This window comes from Mus caroli, chromosome 19, assembly GCF_900094665.2.
Source record: "Mus caroli chromosome 19, CAROLI_EIJ_v1.1, whole genome shotgun sequence".
Lineage (NCBI taxonomy): Eukaryota > Metazoa > Chordata > Mammalia > Rodentia > Muridae > Mus > Mus caroli.
Window position 1 is genome coordinate 3,752,665 of NC_034588.1, and position 20,331 is coordinate 3,772,995.

The following is a 20,331-nucleotide window of genomic DNA, read 5'->3' on the forward strand; positions in this document are numbered from 1 at the left end:
CTTAGTACTGCAAGGATAAACTAGGCCTGGTAGTGCACCCCTGCGACTCAGTACTTGGGAAGATGCAGCAAGATCAGGAGTTCAAGGCCAGCCGCTGCTACTTTATTGAGTTTGAGGCCAGCCTGGGATATATGAGACTCCATCTCAAAAACAAAACAGATCAACATCACGAAAGGCACCTGCTTATAGTGAGAATAAGCACAGCAACTGCGTCACGCTGCCTTGGGGGTGTGATGTGGTGACACATGGTGACAGATGCCAGGCGCCTGGCACCATCAGGCCTGCTGCTTTGCCTCTCACAGATGGGTGCCCCTTTAGGAAATCCCCTCTAATTATGAAGTTAGAAATCTGAATGGTCACATGGGGAAGAGGCACACACTCATTAGGAGGCTCAGGCACACAGCCTGGGCTACGTCAGAAGTCTCTCACACCAGCCTCCTGAAGACAGCAGGGCTCAGGAGAGAATACCTCCATCCTCCTGCTGGCACTTCCATCTGCCAACTCTCCAGGAGCTGCTGGCTGGGGAGGGCCCACTCGGGAGCCTTCTTGTCTCCAGAGACCGCCCCCAGGGTCCTTCACCTCAGGCTTGTAATCTCGGCTTTAAAGAGGACTCGGATCCCTTCCTCCTGCCCCCCACCATGACTAATCCATTCGCCAGGGCCCCAATCCAAAAGAAAGCTAATTAAAGAATTTCTGCTCTTGGCTCAGTCTGGACTTTGAAGATTCCCCTTGGTCTTCTTGGAGTATATGAAAACAGGTGGAGAAAGGGGGCGTTGGGAAAGGCATTGGATAAACCTCTGAGCCTCTGTAATAGGCCTAATCCCCCAGAGCCTGCAGGCATCAAATAGTCTTCACTCAGCACACTGAGACAGGGGACAGGGGCTGCTTCCCACCCAGTGCTCCTTGGATCCCTGTTCTCCTTGGAGAACAGGAGTTCCTGCATTTCCTACCAGTACAGGGAGGTTGAAGGGGAAAAACTGGGTGTTCTCCAGGACAGTGAGGGGCGGAGGTCCCCCTATACCAGCAGCTCCCGCCTGGAGAGGTCCGGTGGGATGACAGGGAGGGAACAGATGACTGGTGAGGTTGGGTTCTGCCTCCCAACCCTCTCTCTCAGAGCCTCCACAGGAAGACCGGCGGACACCAATGGCACTTTCCTTTTACTGGGGATTGAGCCCAGGGCTTTGCTCATTTAAACAAATGCCTTACCACGGAGCGTCTCCGGCCCAGGAATATTTATTTAAATTATTATTACTTTGGAGGCAGGATCTCATGTAGTCAAGGGTAGCCTAGAGCTCTGTATGTGGCTGAGAAGGACCCTGAACTCCCAACTCCTCTGCTTCCTCCTCCTGAGTGGGATCACGGATGCATCTGCACTCCCAGTTTATGCAGTTCTGGGGATTGAACCCAGCGCTTTGTAGACGCTGGGCGAGCACTCTACCAACCAAGCCACATCCCCAGCCCAGAGGTTTTCATTAACTATCAGGAATATTTATTGGATAGTTATGGGTAGAAAGTGACCCTATGTGACACGGGGGCCCCTTGGCAGCCATGTGCTCTGGCCAAGCAAAGACTGACACACAACAGTTGCTCAGCAAAGACCAGTTGATCGTGTGGCTGGCTTGAGACAGAAAGGGCCAATGCAGCCAATGCTTCTGCTGCCTTCAGAAAGCCTCCTGCGGGCTCGGGGATGGATGGGGCCTGACTGTGTGTGAGGTGTTCTTAGATGCTTCCTTCCCCTTCCAGTAATACTGAGCCTTGGTGATGCCCTTGGGGGGAGTAGGGCTATCTGATGCCACTGTTGTTGTACTCTCACCCCATTTCCCACTGGTGCGCCAGGGTGGGGGAGGTAGGAGGCACACTAAGCAGGGGTCTCTTGGGGTGTCTGCCTGCATCATGGAAATAAAAATGATAAAAACCTGTCACTGAATTCTGGGTGGCAGTAAATTACTTAACACCTGAAACAGGTTGAAATGTGGCCACCGTGGCTTTTAATAAGCCCATCTCTGATGCAGCAGCTTCCGCGAGGAACCGGCCGGGTCTCTTCTCGAGGCATAATTTCATCGCGGCCCCGGCTTGGCAGCGGTGCAAATAAGATTTCACTTCCCCTGTAAATCTCTGAGGGGGGGAGCGCAAGATTTCATTTGCGCTGTCAGTTAGCGCGGAGAGAGCCTATTTACTTTGCTGCAGGAATAGAGGGTCCTTTGGAGAGACAGGACACAGAGGCCAAGGGGAGTTGGCTGTGTCAGCACTGAGAATTGACATGGGCGGAAGAGGGCAGGGAGGCGCCTGGGGAATGGCTTAGGGAGCACAGATGGTTTGGACTTGCTTAAAGTAGACCAGCAGTACCAGAAATACCTACATTGTTTCATGAATAGGGGAGTGGCCTCCGATGGGTCAGGGCTTTCCTAAACAGGGTGCTAGGAGTCCACCACAGGACATAGTTGTGGGACAGTGGCTCGGGGTGTTGGGCCTTTCATAGGTTTGGATGCCACAGTCCAGGGAAACCAGGTAGGTCTCCCTGTCTAGGAAGAAGGAGCAGGGGAAGGGAAGGTTCTAGAATCCAGTGTTAGGAGGATGAGGGCAAGAGACTTGAAATGAGAACTTTTAGTTTAGAGTCGAACCAAACAGTGGAGTAGGGAGCATTACACAGGGGTTCAGGCCCATGGGATGCCCTTGGCTGCAAGGCAGCCATTCTGGCTCTGGCTCTGGCTCTGCTCCTTCTCCTCCTCCTCTTCTTTTTTGAGACAGGGTTTCTCTGTGTAGTTCTGGCTGTCCTGAAACTCACACTGTAGACCAGGCGGTCCTCCTACTCAAGAGATCCACCTGCCTTTGTGTGCATTCGGTTCTTACTGGACACCAGCCCCCATCCTAGAGTGATAAGCGGTTCTGTGACTTCTTTGGGAAAGATGAGGCCTTGGGCTGATTGGCTGGTGGTGACCAGCAGCTCTTCTCTTGAGCCTGTTAGTGGTTGGTCTGGGAACCGCTTGAGAACACAACCCTCTTCCCTGCCTTGGGGAGCTTAGAGCCCCTTTAGATTTTGGGTGTTGTCCTAGGTGTCACTGTGCTGTGGAGTACAGTCAGCAGACCATGGGCTGGGCTGGGGTTTGGGGGCTCGAGATAAGGCAGAACCTGCCAGGGAATTTTCCAAGGAGTAGCCGGGGCGGGGGCAGCTTGGCAGTGCCAGCCCCGTTCAGAAGAGACCAGAACTGAACTTGTCTCCTGTTCTTGCCTCAGGTGGTGAATGGGGCCAAACTCTCCATCTCCATCTGCTGAAACGCCTTCCATGGGAACCTACCTCCTTAGGGGTCTCCCAGCCCAGCCAGGGCAGTCCCTACCTCATTCCCCAAGAATCCCCACCACACTGCTTCTAGGAAGGGAAGACTGTAGCCCTAGCCCTAGCACATAGTAGGCCCTCAATAACTCTCTGCCTAACTGGCTGGCTAGCCATTTTCTAGGAAGTCTCCACAGCAGCCTCAGAAAAGAAAGATACCTCAGGAGAGAATGGGAAGCAGCCCTCCGGAACACCCAAGCATCTCCTTAGAACTCAGAATCCACCCACCTTGTTCTGGTCCCTAAAAGTCATGTTGAGTGCTGCCCGGTGGAGTGTTCCCCCTTGATCAGTTCCTGCCCCTAGCACGGTGGGAGGTGAAGTCAATGGGGGACGGGAGAGGCAACTGTGGGGCCACCAAGGCCCGTGGAGAAACACCCGCTTCCTTGGAATATAAGGGGAGATTCATTAACCCCCGCTGAGATGTGAGAGCAGATCTAAGGAGGAGTAATGAGTTCTCGCTTAATCTTAAACTTCGAAGGAATTGCTGTTGTTCTCATGAAAATAATTTCTGCTCTCTCCCCACCCAGGTGAGAGATCCTGGCATTGTGGATGTGGTGGGCATGTGCAGGGAACAAGGGACATCTTCAGGGGCTGAACACGAGGGTCACTGGTGGGGCAAGCACATGCTCCCAAGTGCTTATCTGGATGCCCATGTGGTTGCCAGAGCCTCTTAGGGAATAATCCTCAGCTTTTATTCATAACTCTCCAAGTGAAGACCATCCCCACGTCTGCACGTGTCAGGGGGCTGCCCTGCATGGCTGACCTAAGCTTCTGCTGTCATTAGATTCTTTTTAGTTGTCTTGTTTTGGCTTTTTTTCTTTTTGTTCCCCCTGCGACAAGGTCTCAAATAGTTTAGGTTGTGCTCAAACTCATTATGTCCTCATGGATGACCTTGAACTCTGATCTTCCTGCCTCCACTTCCCAAGTGCTGGGACTACAGGTGCCATCGTACCTGGCTCTTCAGCAGATTCTGCCCAGGAAATGTATCAAACCCAAGAGTCTCTGCTCAGGCTGCTACCCCACCTGCCAGGGGACCCCCAACAGCAGAGCGAACCCCCACGCCCCCAAATCAGGCCTGAGATTGTTCAGGAAGAACATTTGAGACACCTTAGCTCCTGACGCGCTGGGCTGCTGAGCCCACAGTCAGCAGCAGAGATGACTGTAAAATTTAAATCTTTCTATTTATTTCAAGAAAGGACAAGGCAGGTGGACTTGGACATTTTATATGAAACAGACAAACAGAAAATAGGACCAATTAATTAGTCACATTCATCTCAACATTGAAGTTTCAAGGCACCTACATTGAAGGAGGCCAAAGGGCGGTTTGGAGTGCACTTTGGTTTGTGTTGTTGTCGTGGTGGTGGGGTGTTTGTGTCGCCATTTTCTGAAAAACCCTTGTCTAGTGGTAGAGTCGGAGTGAAGCAGGTGGGCCATGAGGCTGGGTGTAGCCAGGCCTTCCAGGGAGCAGGGCCTCCATCTGCCTGCCAGTTCCCAGCTGCAGCTGCCGCCTGAAGGGGGTACTCAGACCCCTCCCCCCAGACCGTTCCGCCCTTCAGAGAAAAAGAGAGGGGTGAGCATCCAACAGGCTCCAGGGTTCCTAGTCTGGCTGAAACGGAGCTTGGAACACAGGCAGTTCAGGGTCTGCCTCATTGCCTTGGTCTGGGCAGGCAGCCCACCTGTAGCATCCCCAGAGGTTGGCCATGGTCACCTCAGAACTGGGGACCAGGCTATGCTTCCCAATACCTGTTCTCCTTACTTGGCAATACCAACAGGCATCCTTTGTATACCGGGAGGAGAGCTCTGCCAAAGCCCCCACTCTGCAGTGCTTACGTAGGGTCAGGATAGGGGTCCTCTGAAGCAGCCCTGTACCTTTGCCTTCCTTGCTCACACCTGCTGGTGGCACCAGCCAGCACAAGCACAGGTCTGCAGAGCCTGATTGGTTGACTCCCAGCCTCCAGGTTTCTCCCTTTTTCTCTCAGATGATGAGCCTCCTCTACTGGGCCCGTGGTTTCCTCTTGACAACCCTCAGCCTCCCTAGAGGGGCTAGAGGAACCAGGTCCTCACTTTTACACTATACCCTAGATGCCCAAGTGGCTTATTGGTTAAAGCCATTCTCTGACGGTCATGCTGGGCTGGGGGGAAATGCCTAAGGCTACTTTGGGGTTTTGTGGGTAGGGCTTCCCCACTTTGTGCCCAGAACCTTCAGAGATGGGACTGGTCACAAGACGGGTAAGGGGCGGGGGACCTGCTACCTCTCCTTCCATCTAAGGCAGGTTGAGAGCTGTTTGGAACCATGGGCCCCTGGGGGAATGAGCAGCGGCAGCCCCGGGCCTGCTGCGGCTTTGATTGTCGGTTCATGTCGCGCTTGTTTTTCTGTCTTGAAGAGAAAGTCTGATTAGTCCCGCCAGGCGGGTGGCTCGGGTGCGGGGACTCTGCAGGGGTGGCAGGCAATGACAGGCTGTTGCCTTGGATCTTGTTTCTTATACCCCGCCCTCCTGGGTCTCTCTAGTTTTCTGCCAACCCCCCTCACCTACTTGATGCAAATCTTGGAAAAGGGAAACTGAGTCACCATTCAGGCTGTCGTGCTGCCAGATCTCACTGAATCTTCATTTCCCATCTGCTAGAGACACACCAATCCCGAAGCAAAGCAGGGCGGGAGGCTTCCGGGAGGAGTTTCCCAGGTGAGACCCTCTCCTGGCCAGGCCACCAGCCAGGTGCAGAACAGAAGGGCCCTCACTGCCAGCCCTCAGGCCGTTCCCATGAGTAGACAAATGGCAGGTGGGAAGAGAAGGTGGTCAGGGGTTCCAGGTCCCCTGCTGGTCCTCGGTTCCCAGGTGTGTGGGTAGGGAAACCAAACTACTGCTGAGTTGACTTGATGGTGACTCTGTTTTGGGAGTGGGGCTGTGTGAAGCCGGGGCTGATCCACCCGCCCGCCGGGCACAGTGCCCACCACATACCCACAATTCCCTCCTGGCACAAGCTGGACCTCTCAGCAGCAAGGAATTCTGACAGTAGTTTCAGAGAGCCCAGGGTGGCTTCCTGAAGCAGGAGCAGCCCCAGGCTAGAAAGCTGTCTGCACACGGGTCAGGAGAGACACGGAGAGAGTTGGTGCCCTTTCCATGTGGCACACTCTGCAAGCCCCTCATGATAGGAGAGTTGGGAGTAGCCCCAGGGACAATGAAATTCCCAGAATCAGGGGAAAAATACATTAAAATCTAAAAGAGGTAGAGACAGGAGGATCAGAAATTTATAGTACTCTTAGCTACATAAAGGGTTCGAAGCCAACCTGGGTTATGTGAGACCCTGTCTCAAAAAAAAAAAAAAAAAATCAAAGGAGGTAGCATGGGGCATCAGAAATCCAGTGCCAGACTCAAAACATCAGGGGTGGGAGTGGGGTGGAGAAAAGGGGAAAAAAGAAAGGCGGGAGGAGAGAAAGGGAGCCATTTTGTCAGTTGTTTTAAAAGAAGCCAATGTGGATATTTCACACAAATGATTGGGACACTTCAAAAGAATCGGTAAATGCCTAAAAACTGGTGAACATTCCAAGAGAGCCCCAGGCACCATCAGCTGGCTGTGATGGACGGACTGGCTGGCAGGCAGTGTTGAGACTGTAGTTACTCCTGGGTGTGAGGCAGCTGGGCTGGAGGGAACAGGTCCAGGGACATCCTGGGGCGTGCAGTGCTGAGCCCAGCATGTGTCCTGTCAGTGTCCCTCAGTACCTGCTGAGCACAGACTGGGGAAGGATGTCTTTGTACATCCTGTCCTGGAGGTTGTGATAAAGCAAGCATGGGAACTGGCGTCTTCTAGACAAAGACCCAGGCCTTAGCTCAGGCTGTAGAGCTGTGGGTCACATCCTCAGATAACGCTTGGTTGCTTCATGGGACGCACAGGCCACCGTCTGCTTCCTTTGCTGGGCCCAGCTTCTCTCTCCTGACCTTCAGGGTTTTCTTTACAGCCGGCCTCACTCTTTCTCTGACCCCAGAGAGCAGCAGGTTCCCAGCATAAGGATACAGGACATCTCATGGCTCTGGAGTCTTACTCTCCAAGCAATGGCACAGGCTGCTCTGATCCAGATGTGGCTTGCCATCTCTCAAGACAGACTGATCCTAGGTGACAGGATCAGAGACTGCCCAGGGGCTGGCACAGCTGCTGTATGACCTGTCCTGGCAACAGTGACCCTTTCTGTTCCTGTGGCCCTGGCCCTAGCTATTCAATTTATTCAGTCCTTAGAGATGCCAGCTCCTCAGGGCGCTAGGCAGGAACAGCTGCTACCCCTCCCATCCAGACCCGGAAAATGCCTGCTGTGTGGGCTGCCACTTGGGGCAGGTTCATAACCCACAAAAAAAATCCCCCTTTCCCTTCACCTCCAAGGAGTTTAATCTCTTCTAATCAATTTAGCAGACTCGCTTGGTTGTAAACGGTAATGATTTGCATTTTTGAGCCTTTTTATCCTCCTTACCAAAAAAAAAAAAAAAAAAAAAGCCTCCTTGCTCTGCTCTCTGGAAAGCCTGTGAATCGCTTGCTAGTGCTCACCCTGGCACCCATCCAGTCTCAGCATCAGCTGCTGTCACCTGCGCCGCTGTCTGTGTGAGTAGAGAACGTGGTTCACAAGAGGCCTGCAGCCCTGACCCTGGCCGTGACATGTCATCTGGTCCATGGGGGACTCAGGCCACCATGCCCACTCGAGTCTGTCCCTGCTGCCTCTGCATAGCTTCCCGGCTGCTGCACCCAGTTTCCCTTGTTGTATTTTTCATAAGCAAGAGGCTCGGAAGCTTTGGCCTCCTCCCCGGTGTGCTCAGTGGAAAGCAGATGTCTTAAGACTTGTGGGGGGTTGGGTGAGAAGGGTCCCCAGTCTGGCTCTGACTTTTGTTTCCTACTCTCTTGCCGGGGGCAGTGAGGGAGGAAGCTCAGGTTGGGAGGCCATTCCAGATACACTGCTCATCCCTTCTGTGGCCTCAGAGTCCACACTGCCTCTTCCTACCCAGCACTGGTTCACACCCCCCTCGCCCCCACTGCCCTGAGCCCATTAGAACCTTCCAGACTCAGCACAGAGAGGTTGCTCTCACAGGGTCTCCATGAAGCAAGAATCTGCCCCAGACACCCTCACTTTAGAGATGGAAGCTCGCATCTGTATACCATGCTCCTGGCTCCCTCACTGGGGCTGAGCTGGGCAGCTGACCTACTGGGAACTCTGGGAAAGGGGTTTTGAGATGGAAGGAGAGGCATGGAGCACAGGGCAGGGAGCACGGGGCAGGGAACACAGGGGCTTCTGGACCCAGGGAGGGAAGGCTGAATTCCTCAGCTGTCTTCCCAAGGCTGTCCCCTCCCTGCCAGCATGGCTCAGGGTAGGACGGTGCAGTGTCCCCACACCTGTTCTCCAGGTCAGGATCCGCCACACAGGGCTAAGGCTGAGGGGCACTGAGGGGGAGGCAGGCCAGGAGGCAGCCTTTCAGGGAAGATGGAGGCTTCCTCAGGAAGAGGATGCAGATGAGGGAAGGAAGGGAGCTTTTGATTCACGTCATGTCTGCGGAATTGAGTATGACTAATTAATAGATTTTATTCTTAGTAATCTCTTAAGCATTCCATACGTTGGGCCGCACGCCTGAGCTGAGCTTACCAGAGGCTTCATTCGCAAAATGCAAATGCCCCTGGCCCTGATGCCTCTCTCCTTCCTTGCCTTTTCTTCCCCGCTTTTTTTCTCTTTCTTTCTTTCTTTTTTTAAAGAGGAAATTTAAAGTAAAATTGCCATGTAATAGAAAAAGAGATTCCAATCGCTGCATCTAATTACCACGAAGGGTAAACCACTTAGCCAAAGAAGTGTCACTGGGTTTTTTTAGTTTAAACTTGCCTTAAATGCCACAAAATACACTCCCCAGAGCTGAGGCCACGGAGGTTGTTCTGGCTGGTTAGAAACTGAGGGTCAGGCCGGCCAGCCACAGACTTCCCTATGGAAATGTCGGCTGCACATGGACAGCATCCCATTGGCCGTCCAGTGCCAACCCTGGCCTCCCTCACTTCTGAGGGTAGAAAGGCTGGGTGCCCTGAGCCTCTTCTATTGTATTGTGAGGCCAGGAGCTAGGTTCCTTTGTCTCCTTTGGAGAACTGGGACAAAAGGTTACACTTGGGGGCTTTCTGAAAGGATGCCTCCAAGTGCGGTTCTAGGGACGCAGCACAGTGGTGGGGTGTTTGCCTTGCATGGCTAGGCCCTGGATTTAGTCTCCAGTGTTATTCCATCCCCAATACACACAGAATAAAGGGTACTAGGGCCAGGCGGTGGTGGCGCACGCCTTTAATCCCAGCACTTGGGAGGCAGAGGCAGGCGGATTTCTGAGTTCGAGGCCAGCCTGGTCTACAAAGTGAGTTCCAGNGCCAGCCTGGTCTACAAAGTGAGTTCCAGGACAGCCAGGGCTATACAGAGAAACCCTGTCTCGAAAAACCAAAAAAAAAAAAAAAAAAAAAAAGGGTACTGGGAAAATGATAGGACCAGCAGGGGTGGAATGGCACAGGAAGGGCTCTTGGAGGGGATGCAGAGCTATGGCTGGGCAGTGTTCACTCTGATCAGCATCTAGGGCTCTTTAGGGGGCAATGCCAGCCTTGGGCTGTCCAACTGGGTGTAATGTGGAGTGAGCCCCTTAGATTGGTCCTCAATCTTTGACATTCTGCCTGTGACTGCCAAGGCTCCCGTGGGTCAGGCTTATTCTGTGTGGTGGGGGAAGAGATTTACCATAGCCCAGGTGTTTCAAGCATTTGGCCATCAGACCCTTCCTGGGGCAGGAAACAGGGAAGGGGGACATGAAAGCATATCGGACAGGGCAAGTTACAGGTGCAAGGTAGGGGTGAGGACATGGAGTTTGATTTTCCTGCGGCTTTGGGGAAGCTGGCACGGTGCCCTCAATGCCTTGTTCAGCATCTGGGACTCTCCCTCACATACCTGTTCCTTACAGATGGGTCTCTGAGTCTGCCAGGACTAGAGCATCATTAGGGTCACTGGGGACCACAGGGCTCCAGGGTACATGTTTATACAGACCTGAATCTGGGGCTCAGGAGCATTTCTCTCTTGACCTCATTATGTGGGAAAAATGACCTGGGATGAAGAGGAAGAAGGTCTCCTTTGGAGTGATCCACGTCCATACCCCTTGGCCGTTCCCTGGGGCTGGTGGGTTGGGGGTCTCCATTTGGTATGATGACCCCTTGGGCTGAGATCAGGAGCCTGTGCCCCTTTCCACTACTCTGAGGCACCTGCCGGGTCCATTTCTTTCTATCTCATCTCTTCACTGAAGGGCTAGTTGGCTCTTTAATGTCCAGCAAGCGGATGCCCCACCAGGTACACTTTGGGCAGCTGCCTGGCCTCTTCTTCCTGCCTTTGCTTTGGATGGAGTGGCAGAGGTCTTTTGCAAACATCAGTGTCAGGAGCTGGACCCCTTCCCGTCCGGCTGCCCTCAGACCAGCGTCTTCCCTCTGATGACTATTTCCCCCGGTGCAGGGCAAAGCGATGCATTGACAGATGGTGACCCGGGCTCCCCGAGCACAGGACGAAGCAGACACCAGAACCCCAGGCACCGCTCTTCCCTCCTTTCTGGATTTGCTGTCATTATTTTATCATGGTTTTAATCTCATGGCTCACCACACTGTGATGTCAGTTGATAAATGATAACGACATTGATTCCACAGAGAGGGAATAAAATCTTAGTTCTTCTGAGGGCCCAGTCAGTACCCTTTTGGAGGTTGATTTTTTTTTTTTTTAACAAAGAAATCTGATTTTTTCCTTTTGAGAACAGAGCCCCTAGTGTGGGTATGGCTGAGATTGTGCGTGCGTGCGTGCGTGCGTGCGTGTGTGTGTGTGTGTGTATGTGTGTGTGTGTGTGTGTGCTGATGTCTCCCAGGGCTTTTTTGAATTTTTTTTCTTCTTTTCTGGGCTTTATTTGGACAGCCATGGAAACCCCAATAGGTCTAGCCAGCTGATGTGTGTGTGCGCACACACACGCATATTTATAAACAGTTCCTGTTTATAAATTACCTGTCCCAGGAGAAAGAGTAAACAAACACTATTGTGGGGACAGTATCTATTGGAGGAGGGACAGATGAGGGCACTGGTCATCAAGGAAAGCTTTTCTTGGTTACCAGAAAGGGGAGTGGCCCGGCTCTGGGCTGGCTGACACAGGATCTCTTTCCTACCACCTGGACTGAGGCACCTCCCCTCCACCTCCACACGCTCTACTTACTCAATGATTTCTAGGAGAAAGCAAGATTTTTGCAATTCTATTGTCTGAGGAAATGTCAAGGACTGACCCAAGAAGCGCTGAGAGGACAGACACGCAGCTCTATCTACCCATCCGAACTGAGACACAGGACCCGGCCGTGGGTGGGCAGACAGATGCACCTCCACGTGGCAGAGAAAGCTCCAGCTTGCTTTCCTCAGAGCTTTCTGCAGAGTCCGGTGGATGGAACTGAAGTGCTCAGCACTGGAAGGAAAAGTTTGACGTATTTTTCTTTTAATTGACTATGGTATTGTTGAGAGAGTATCTCGGAGAACGCCATATTTTTGTAGATCTGGGAAGGAAACGGCACAGGAAAGACCAGGGAAGAGATTCCAGGTCACTGTCTCCAGAGCAAAGTCTTTTTCCTCCCCTGGCTCTTTTGTGAGGAACCTGAAAACCTTTCACTGAGTTGTCACCCGTGAGCATCCACAAGGACAGCTGCTTGGGGTGGGGGTGGGGGTGGGGCTCCGTGCCGTCACATGTGTTTGTTATCGGCTTCTCTCTGACGGCCCTGAATGGAGCTCGTGGTGAATACAAATGTTGTACAGGTAGCATCAATCTGGTTCAAGAAAAAAAAAGTCCCAACCCAACCCAACCCTTCCTGCGAGGTTACGTTTAGTCTTTAACGCCCATGTTCTGGTATAAATTACAGCTCCAACAATGCTGAATCCCCTTCCTGCCTTCTATGTCTTTTTTTTTTTTTTGTAAACCCCACTGTGGTGTTCTGCAAAATCACCAACCCTCCCCAAACTTTGCTTTCTGCTTGGAAGGTCACTGTGGAGTTTCTCTTCCTGGCTCCTGGTGTTGCAGTGGGCTAGACAGAGCCACGTGACACACCGGCGCGGGCGCGGGCGGCCAGCTTCATGTGTAGGAATAGTCCACATCAGGGATGCCCGCTTCCCGGTAGCCTCGTGTGGTGCCGTAGCCAATAGTGTGGGCGCCCTTGCAGAGGCTGCTGCCATTGGAGGGAAATATGGTGTGCACCACGTACTCCTCTTTGGAGCGGTACGGGTTGATGGGTAGCATCTGCAGTCCTGGGCCACGGATTTCTAGAATGGAGTTATCCTTCTTGGTCCCTGACTCCATGTAGTCGTCCTTCCTCCTGCTGCCCCTGTTGTAGACCCTCTCTCGGGTCAGCAGCTCGCCGGCCCGGTGCACGTACCAGCAAATGGCTCCCAGGACCAGGAAGAGAAATACAAGAGCCACGGCACCACCAATAATCCCAGCCAGGGGCAGCCCCGCCATAGGGCCAGCGTTCTGTTCCTGGTTGAGCGTGGTGGTGGGGCCGTAGCTATCGGCTGTCTCTGCCTTGGCACACACAGGTGTCTCATCGGCCACGTAGGTGTTGCCAGTCTCCATGGTGACCATACAGATGATGTAAGTGGACTTGGGCTCCAGTGCTGTCAGCAAGTACTCTGTCTTGTCCCCCTGCACCAGGGTCTCTGTTATAGAGCCCACAGCTGGGCTATGGCCCAGACGTAGCCAACTGAGCCGGAAAGAAGAGGCGGGTAGCATGGCCTTCCATGTGATTCGGATAGAGTCTGCCGTCAGTGGCTTCACCTGGATGACCAATGTCTTGGCGCCATCGCCAGTGGCCATGGGGTAGTCAATGTTGGAGTCTGGGAGGCGCAGTCCTGGCCTCTTGGCCTTGAGGGTAAACAGAGAGCCCTGGGGTGTGGTGGCAGAGGCATGGTTGCTGACTGTGGTCTTGGCGGCTGCATTAGCAGCACCGCCCTGTGACCCCGCCTCAAAGCACTCATCCATCTCGCTGGTGATGTCTTTGATGGCCATGCCCCGGACCTTCTCAGGGCCCTGGCACATGAGGCCCCGCACATTGACCACTGCAGCCCGTGCCTTCACCCAGTCCCGCAGCCACATGAGGTTACAGCCACAGAACCAGGGGTTGTTCCTGAGGAGCAGCTGTGCCAGGTTCCCCAGGTCATCAAACAGGCCCCGAGGCAGCGTGGTGAGGTTGTTGTTGGACAGGTCCAACCTCTCCAGCTCCCGCATCTTGGCCAGTGTGTTGTAGGGAATGTGACTGATGGCATTGTCCTGCAGGTAGAGCTTCTGCAGGTGGGCACTGGGCAGATTAAGGGGCGGGGCAGCCAGCGAGTTCCGTACTAGCGACAGCTCCGTGAGGTTCTGCAGCCGGCTGAAGGTGTCGTCGGCAATGCGCTGGTTGGCCAGCAGGTTGCCATCCAGAACCAGGCGCCGCAGGCTGTTGAGACCCTTGAATGCGTGCAGGGGGATGGTAGAGATGCGGTTGTCATCCAGCCTCAGTTCCTCCAGCGTGTGGGGCAGCCCCGACGGAATGCTGCTCAGGTGGTTCCGGCTCAGGAAAAGCAGTTTGAGCTGCTTGCTGTCAGCGAAAGCATCCTCCTCGATGCTCACGGTGGAAACGGAGTTGTCATCCAGGTGCAGCTTCTCCAGCAGCGGGATGCGAGCCAAAGAGTCCCTGGCGATGGTGCGCACATTGTTGTCCTGCAGATGCAGCTCTCGCAGGGAGCGGGGGAGATTGACAGGGAATTCATCCAGGTCATTCTCATACAGGTAGATGACCTGCACCTTGACCTTGGTCTTGAGGTCCTGAGGGATGCCCGCGTTGTTGATCTGGTTGTTCTGTAGGTAGAGGGTGGTGGCATCGTCGGGGATGTCTGAGGGGATGGATGTGAGTCCCCGGTCATTGCAGTAGATGAAGCCATTGTCACAGCGGCACACTGATGGGCAGGTGGTGCTATCGATGACCTCCGTGAGGAAGGCAATGAGCCCATAACAGAGAAACAGCCAGTCCCGCAGGTCCATGGTGGCTGTGGTCATCACGACAGTGGCTGTGACCGTGGCAGCAGGCGTGGTGGTAGCGGTGGCAGCAGGGTGTGCCACCACCATGGTGGATGGCTGCTGGAGGCCTGACCCACCCAACCTGGAGTCTCAATACCTGCAGGGAGCACAAGATAAGCGTGCTGAGTGTGAGATAGTGTGGGGCCTGGGGAGGGGAGTCAGTAAAGTCCGGTCTCGAAGGGCTGAGGCCAGGCTATAAGGGAGGCCTGTCCTGGAGACAGGCAAGCTCTGTGATGCTAATGTCTGCTGTGGATCTCACCAGGAGGGGCTGGTTTTTAAGGGGAGTGGTTAGCGCAAGCAGCTCACAGCCTCAAGATAAACCGCCTTTAAGGGTCGCACACATGGTGCCAGCAGTGGGAAAATGGCTTAGGGTGAATTTCATAGACGAGCCATCATTCTCCAAAGACCCATGTCTGGCATGGACGCGGGCTCTGAAAGGAAAGCTTGTGTCTGGGAGGCTCTGAGCTCAGGAGGCGTGTCACCAGAACCTTCAGGAAAGCCACAGCCAGCGCTGTCACTGGTGGGCAGTGGAGAGCATCGAGCTCATTGTCTGGTGGTGAAACAATGCATCCTGTTTGTCACCCATGTGTTTCATACACAGCAGAATGAGGTGTCAACAGATCTGACTCCTGGCTCTGGGTCCTGTGTTTCCTGGGGAACTATTCCATACCTGGTCTCTCTCCAGTGGAAATAACTTCCAGCTATTTCACACACACACACACACACACACTCACGCACGCACACACACAAACACACACGTTCACTTACACATCAGCTTTCTTGATTTAAAGGAATGAGACAAATAAAAGGTGGGAGGTGTTGTCGGCATACCGAGGAAATTTTTCTGCAAGGTATAATTTCAGTTTTCGCAAATAGAAAGATTGCAGCATAGACTTTTTTTCGTTATTTTACTGTTCACAGTGGTAAAAAATCAATTAAAGAGAAATTATCTTTCAATCTCGGTTAAAAAAAAAGGTGTCTTCATACAGCAGCAAAGGTCTGCAGTAAAACTCGGGGTCAAGGAGGCTTTCAGGGCAGGATGTAATAGCTTCTCAGACCTGATCCAAGGGCCTGGCCTGCGAGGACAGCTCTGGAGTGTGGGGCATGACCAGCTCCTGCTGAGTGGCTGGTGGGGACCTCCCGAAGATGCCCGAGGAGCCAGGACATCATTTCTAACTGCACCAAACCCTGCTCCCTTGCCCGGCCTTCTCTGTTCCTGCCAGTTATCCTCTATCCAGTGACTTCCTCCTCAATCTTCAGGACCCTGCTCAAGCATTCCTCCTTCAACTAGGTCTTTCAGAGCCAGGAGCCATGGCTGTCCACCCAGTCAGCCAAGTGTCACCTCATCCTATCCATCCATCTCCCTACTCCTCACTCACGTATCCAGTCTGCACAGCTCACATGGCCATGACCCACTCACTCTGCCCCACCCAGCTCCCTGCACACCAATCCCTCCATCCCACTTTAACCTCGGTGCAAGGTTCACAGTGTCACCATCATCAGAAGCCTTGACACCAAGATGGTCTCTGCTGAGGCTCCCTGGCCCCCTCTCTTCCTCTTACCTCTCACCCAGTGCCTTTCAGTGCTCCCTAGCAGTGCTCCCTAGCCTGCTTCCTCTGCCTGGCAGCCAGGCTCATTGACTCAGATCTCCCTTCCACTCATCTGCCCAAACTCCTCCACCATCCCGATGACTTTAAAGCCAGGTAGCAGGCACAGTGACATTCCTCTCCCTATGGAGCAGCTGAACCCCCCCCCCCCGGCCTACTGCCCCAAGGCACACTTCCCTATGTCCAGAGCTGGCCCTCAGAGATGCTTGCTGTCCCACACTTCCTTCAGGTGGGTCCTTCCTGGTCACCTTGCCAAAACCTCTAACTCCAGAGCATACCTCCTCTCTGCTCAGTGCTTGCCTGCTCATTACCAGCTAGTGTATGCTTTATGTTTGGACTTTGGGGTATCTTACCCATTAGGTCTAGCCTAGTGCACAACAGGCCCTTATAAATTATTTCTACAAACAAACTAATACTGACCTATCTGAAGGAACGGAGGCACAGGCCTGCTGACAGGAGGCTGTAGGACCTAGGTGTGCTCCCAGGCCTAGAATCTCACTGCATTGCTTCCACACTCCACTAACAGGGGCCATAGGCTCAGGCTAAGGGCTTGCTTGTCTTCATCAGTCTCCTGTTACTCTGTGTGAGGTATGGGCATCCCAAGCTGCCCCAGGCCTGACCTGATCTCTTGTCCCTCATCTCCTTGGAATCCATAGCTAAAATGAGCATTACACACCCAGCACTGGACTGACTTGACTCCTTGAGCCAGACCCTGCAATCTGCATTCACAGGCAGTCTATGCAGCATACTCTCACTGTGTCCCTTCCTGTGCCTGGCAGTCATATATATTATGTCACAACTTGAGGCCTGCAGCTCAGAAGGACAAGCCCCCCACCATTCCAAGGTCACTGACACCCAGACCTTCAGCTGTACTCCAGTCTCCTCTTAATGGAGCCTGAAGGTCCCATCACAAGTCACTTTGTGAGCAGGAACCAGGAGTAGGACAGGGCAAGGCCGAGGCAGAGAGCTCAGGCTTTTCCTAAGCTGTTTCACTTTGTCTCTGGGTTGTGGCTCAGCATCTTAGCCTGAACCTCATTACACACACCTGCTCCTGGCCAGCTGATGGGTACTGTCACAGGTGGCCTCTGCCCTTAGCTGTTCTGGGCCAGTGCCCTGAGCAGGGCCAGACTTGTTAAAGCCAAAGCCAAGGCTGCCACCACAGTCTCTGGCATGGGCATCTGTTCTCCTCCTGTTTAGCTCATGGCCACAGGCCCCAGCCTCCTGAGGCTCTGCATCATAATAGAGTCTAAATTGCACCTCTCAGAGATGTTTGATGGATAATGGAGCAGCAGTGAGAGGCAGGGACCCAAGGCCTTTCCACTCCTGTATCTGATGCCCATCCATCTTGCCCAAGCGTCCCTGGCCACCCTGCTTCCCCAAGGCCAACTCCAGTCTCAGACCGTGGCAGCTTCAGGCAGAGGACAGACCAGGCTGGGGAGGGAGACTCTGGAGGAGCCCTTAAATTGCCTGGATGCTTGGTGGCCCTTTCATCCCCTTGTTGTGTTTGATGGTTTATGTGGCCGTCAAATTAAATCTGGTAAATTGCCCATCTTTTACGGGATCACTGGTCGTCATTGTGCAGATCACGCAGACACGTGTGGTTTGAGTTACGACGTGCCAGTTCTGTGACCAACAGCAGGATCCTGACACAGCACTGGAGGAGTGCGGAGAGATGGCTCAGGCTGTGGTCTCCGTTAGCTGAGGGGGCTTAGGGGCAGGGGGCGGGGGCAGTTACTGGTTCCTGACAATGGCCTGGACTGGGTACAATAGGCTCATGTTCTGCCCACACCTCTTTCAGGCAGTGTCCTCCTCTCTGGGTTTCAGTTTCCCTGTCTATGTGGTTGACAGTTGCCCTTGTGTGAGGACTCAGGTGACACCAAGAGATCACATGTGCAGAGTACCCCACAGGCAAGCTGCCTTTTTTCTTTTTTTTTTTTTATTATTCTTTTTTTTCTTTCTTTCTTTTTTTTTTGGTTTTTCAAGACAGGGCTTCTCTGTATAGCTCTGGCTGTCCTAGAACTCACTTTGTAGACAAGGCTGGTCTTGAACTCAGAAATCTGCCTGCCTCTGCCTCCCAAGTGCTGGGATTAAAGGCATGCACCACCACACCTGGCTCAGACTGCCCTTTCTAAGTGCAGTCTATGTCCCGGGGCTACCCGCTTCCTTCTATACATGGGCATAGCCTCTATGTTAACTGTCATTCTGTGCCTGTCCTTCATGTGCTGTGCCCACTGTGTCTCTTGTACTTGTACCCCGTTCCAGTCATTGAGAAATCAAAGCCTTAGAGAAGGAGAAACGGTGGGGCTGCATCTCAGCTTTGGAAATCTCAGGGCCCTTTAGCACTCGGACATGCTGCACACACCGCCCCGCTTCCCCAGGGCCTTTGCACATGTTGCTCTTGCCACGGTGACCAGTGTAGGCTTCCCTTCAGCCTCCCAGGCCAGCATGCACTCTGCCACCAGGCCCCACTCTCCTGCCTCCTCCTGGAAGCTTTCTCTGACCCTGATCCTTCAGAGCCCAGTTCTGCTTTCACCTGGCAAAGGTGACTGAGCAGCCTCTGGACACACCACCAGCTAGGGAGACTCGACTGCTAGCTGTACCCCTGTGGACTTCCAGTGCCTGCCGAGATGTGTCCCTCCAGTTTTGCAAGGGATAACTGGCTGAGACCACACGCAGGAGCAGCAACAGACTCAAGGCCTCGCATGGACATACCATGGGGAGGTGGCAGGCACTTCATGGCCTTTGAGGGGACTGAACTGATTCCCAAAGGAAGCCAGGCTGGGAGGAGATGGAAGACTGGACAGACTACCCCTGCTTCCTAGCTCTGCCTCTCTGCCCCTCTTTTTGTTTGTCAAGGAAAGCAGTTTTGATGTTAGGTACCAGACATGGTCTCAGCTCCCATTAGAAGCAGATATCCAGATATCCAGATATCCAGATGACCCTGGGCCCAAGGAGGAAGACCATGCAGACAGTCAGAGGCTCACAGGCAGCAACCCTATGGCCTTCTCAGCCCTACCCATGTGCTGGGTCTAATTTCACTGGAAAGAAGGCCTAGGGGCAGGAGTTACCCCATTCTGCCCAGTGTTCTCATGGACCAGCCTGCACTCTGCCTACACTGGCTTCTGTCTTGAAAGCCAGGCTCGGTGTCAGTCCTATAATGCCCTCAGCCAGCCTTCTCTCAGTCTTGGCCTATGTAAAAGGGTAGCTTCAGGTCTTCTGGGGGCTTTATCTGTGAAATGGGACCAAGGATGAAATAGGCGACTTTTAGCTTGGCTGACCACTCGCTGGCCTCAGGGAGGGAGAGGTTACTTCATTAGCCACGTTACTTTACTGGCCTAGATATAAGTTATAGACGCGGCCCAGGAACTTGAAGCTTGTTCCAGCAGATGCCATGGGGGCACCCCTTGCACACCCTGACTCTCTAGCACCTTCTCGTCTTGGCTGCTCTGGCATACCAGCCAGACTCACCCATCACCCCAAACAGCTTAGCCCCCGCGCCTTGTCCAGTGGTAGCACTCAGCATTTGTACTGCCAGTAAGAGTCGGGGGCGGGGATTCTTTTCAAATCTAAAGTTAATTATTTTTCTAATTTCATGCCGCATGCATTATGTATCAGCCGTTATCGCTGGCAGTAATTGCAGACAGGCATGCAAATCCACCAGAGATGAACTGCGAGTTCACCTAAGCGTGTGGGCCGCTGGGTGGGGCTGGGCAGCAGGATGTCCTCCTTGGCTTCAGAGAAAGTGAATCGCTTTAAAAAACAAGACTTTCAAATTGTGTCTTAGGAGGTTAATTATATTGATAGCAGTGTTCGATATTAAACTATGCAGGGCCAGGAAGGGGGAGGGAGATGAAGGAAGACACATGTCATTTTGTTTCTTTCTGTCTCAGCATCTCTTAATGAAATGGTCCTCCACCTGATACGGCTGCCTGGGTCCCTTTGGAGTAAAAGCTGGCTCCACTGGGACACAGTTCCTTTGGGGAAGGAAAAGAAGAGAAGCAGATGTAGCGCCAGTGACAGGAAGAGTGAAGTGGGGATAGTGCTGGGGGCATGTGAGTCCCCGAGGCCAGGGCTGGGTCGGGGTTCTTGCTGCTAAGCTCCCAGATTACCTGCAGGAGCCTAGAGGAGAGGAGCAGGTGTGGAGGAAGGGCTGATCAGAGAGACTCCCAGGCAGCCATGGAGACCAGGACCTCGCAGAAGCAAGGAACCCACCAGCCCTGCTCTCCGTGAGGATTCTATTTGTGATCTCTGGTTTCCTGGATTCCCATTACGTGAACGGCCCTCTCCACCGGACCTA

General features: G+C 53.4%; 2 protein-coding genes across 3 annotated transcripts in view; one reads left to right on the top strand and one right to left on the bottom strand.

Moving 5' to 3' along the window:
• The window catches only part of Macrod1 (mono-ADP ribosylhydrolase 1), a 143,788-nt gene that overhangs the window by 26,175 nt on the left and 97,282 nt on the right, over positions 1-20,331 (top strand). The window lies entirely within an intron of this gene.
• Positions 12,297-20,331, bottom strand: part of Flrt1 (fibronectin leucine rich transmembrane protein 1) — a 71,440-nt gene continuing 63,405 nt past the window's right edge. For both annotated transcript variants that reach the window (XM_021151364.2, XM_029472747.1), the window contains exon 3: positions 12,297-14,524. In XM_021151364.2, the coding sequence (XP_021007023.1) occupies positions 12,451-14,475 (2,025 nt within the window). In that variant the 5' untranslated portion in view covers positions 14,476-14,524 and the 3' untranslated portion in view covers positions 12,297-12,450. The remainder of the gene's footprint in view (positions 14,525-20,331) is intronic.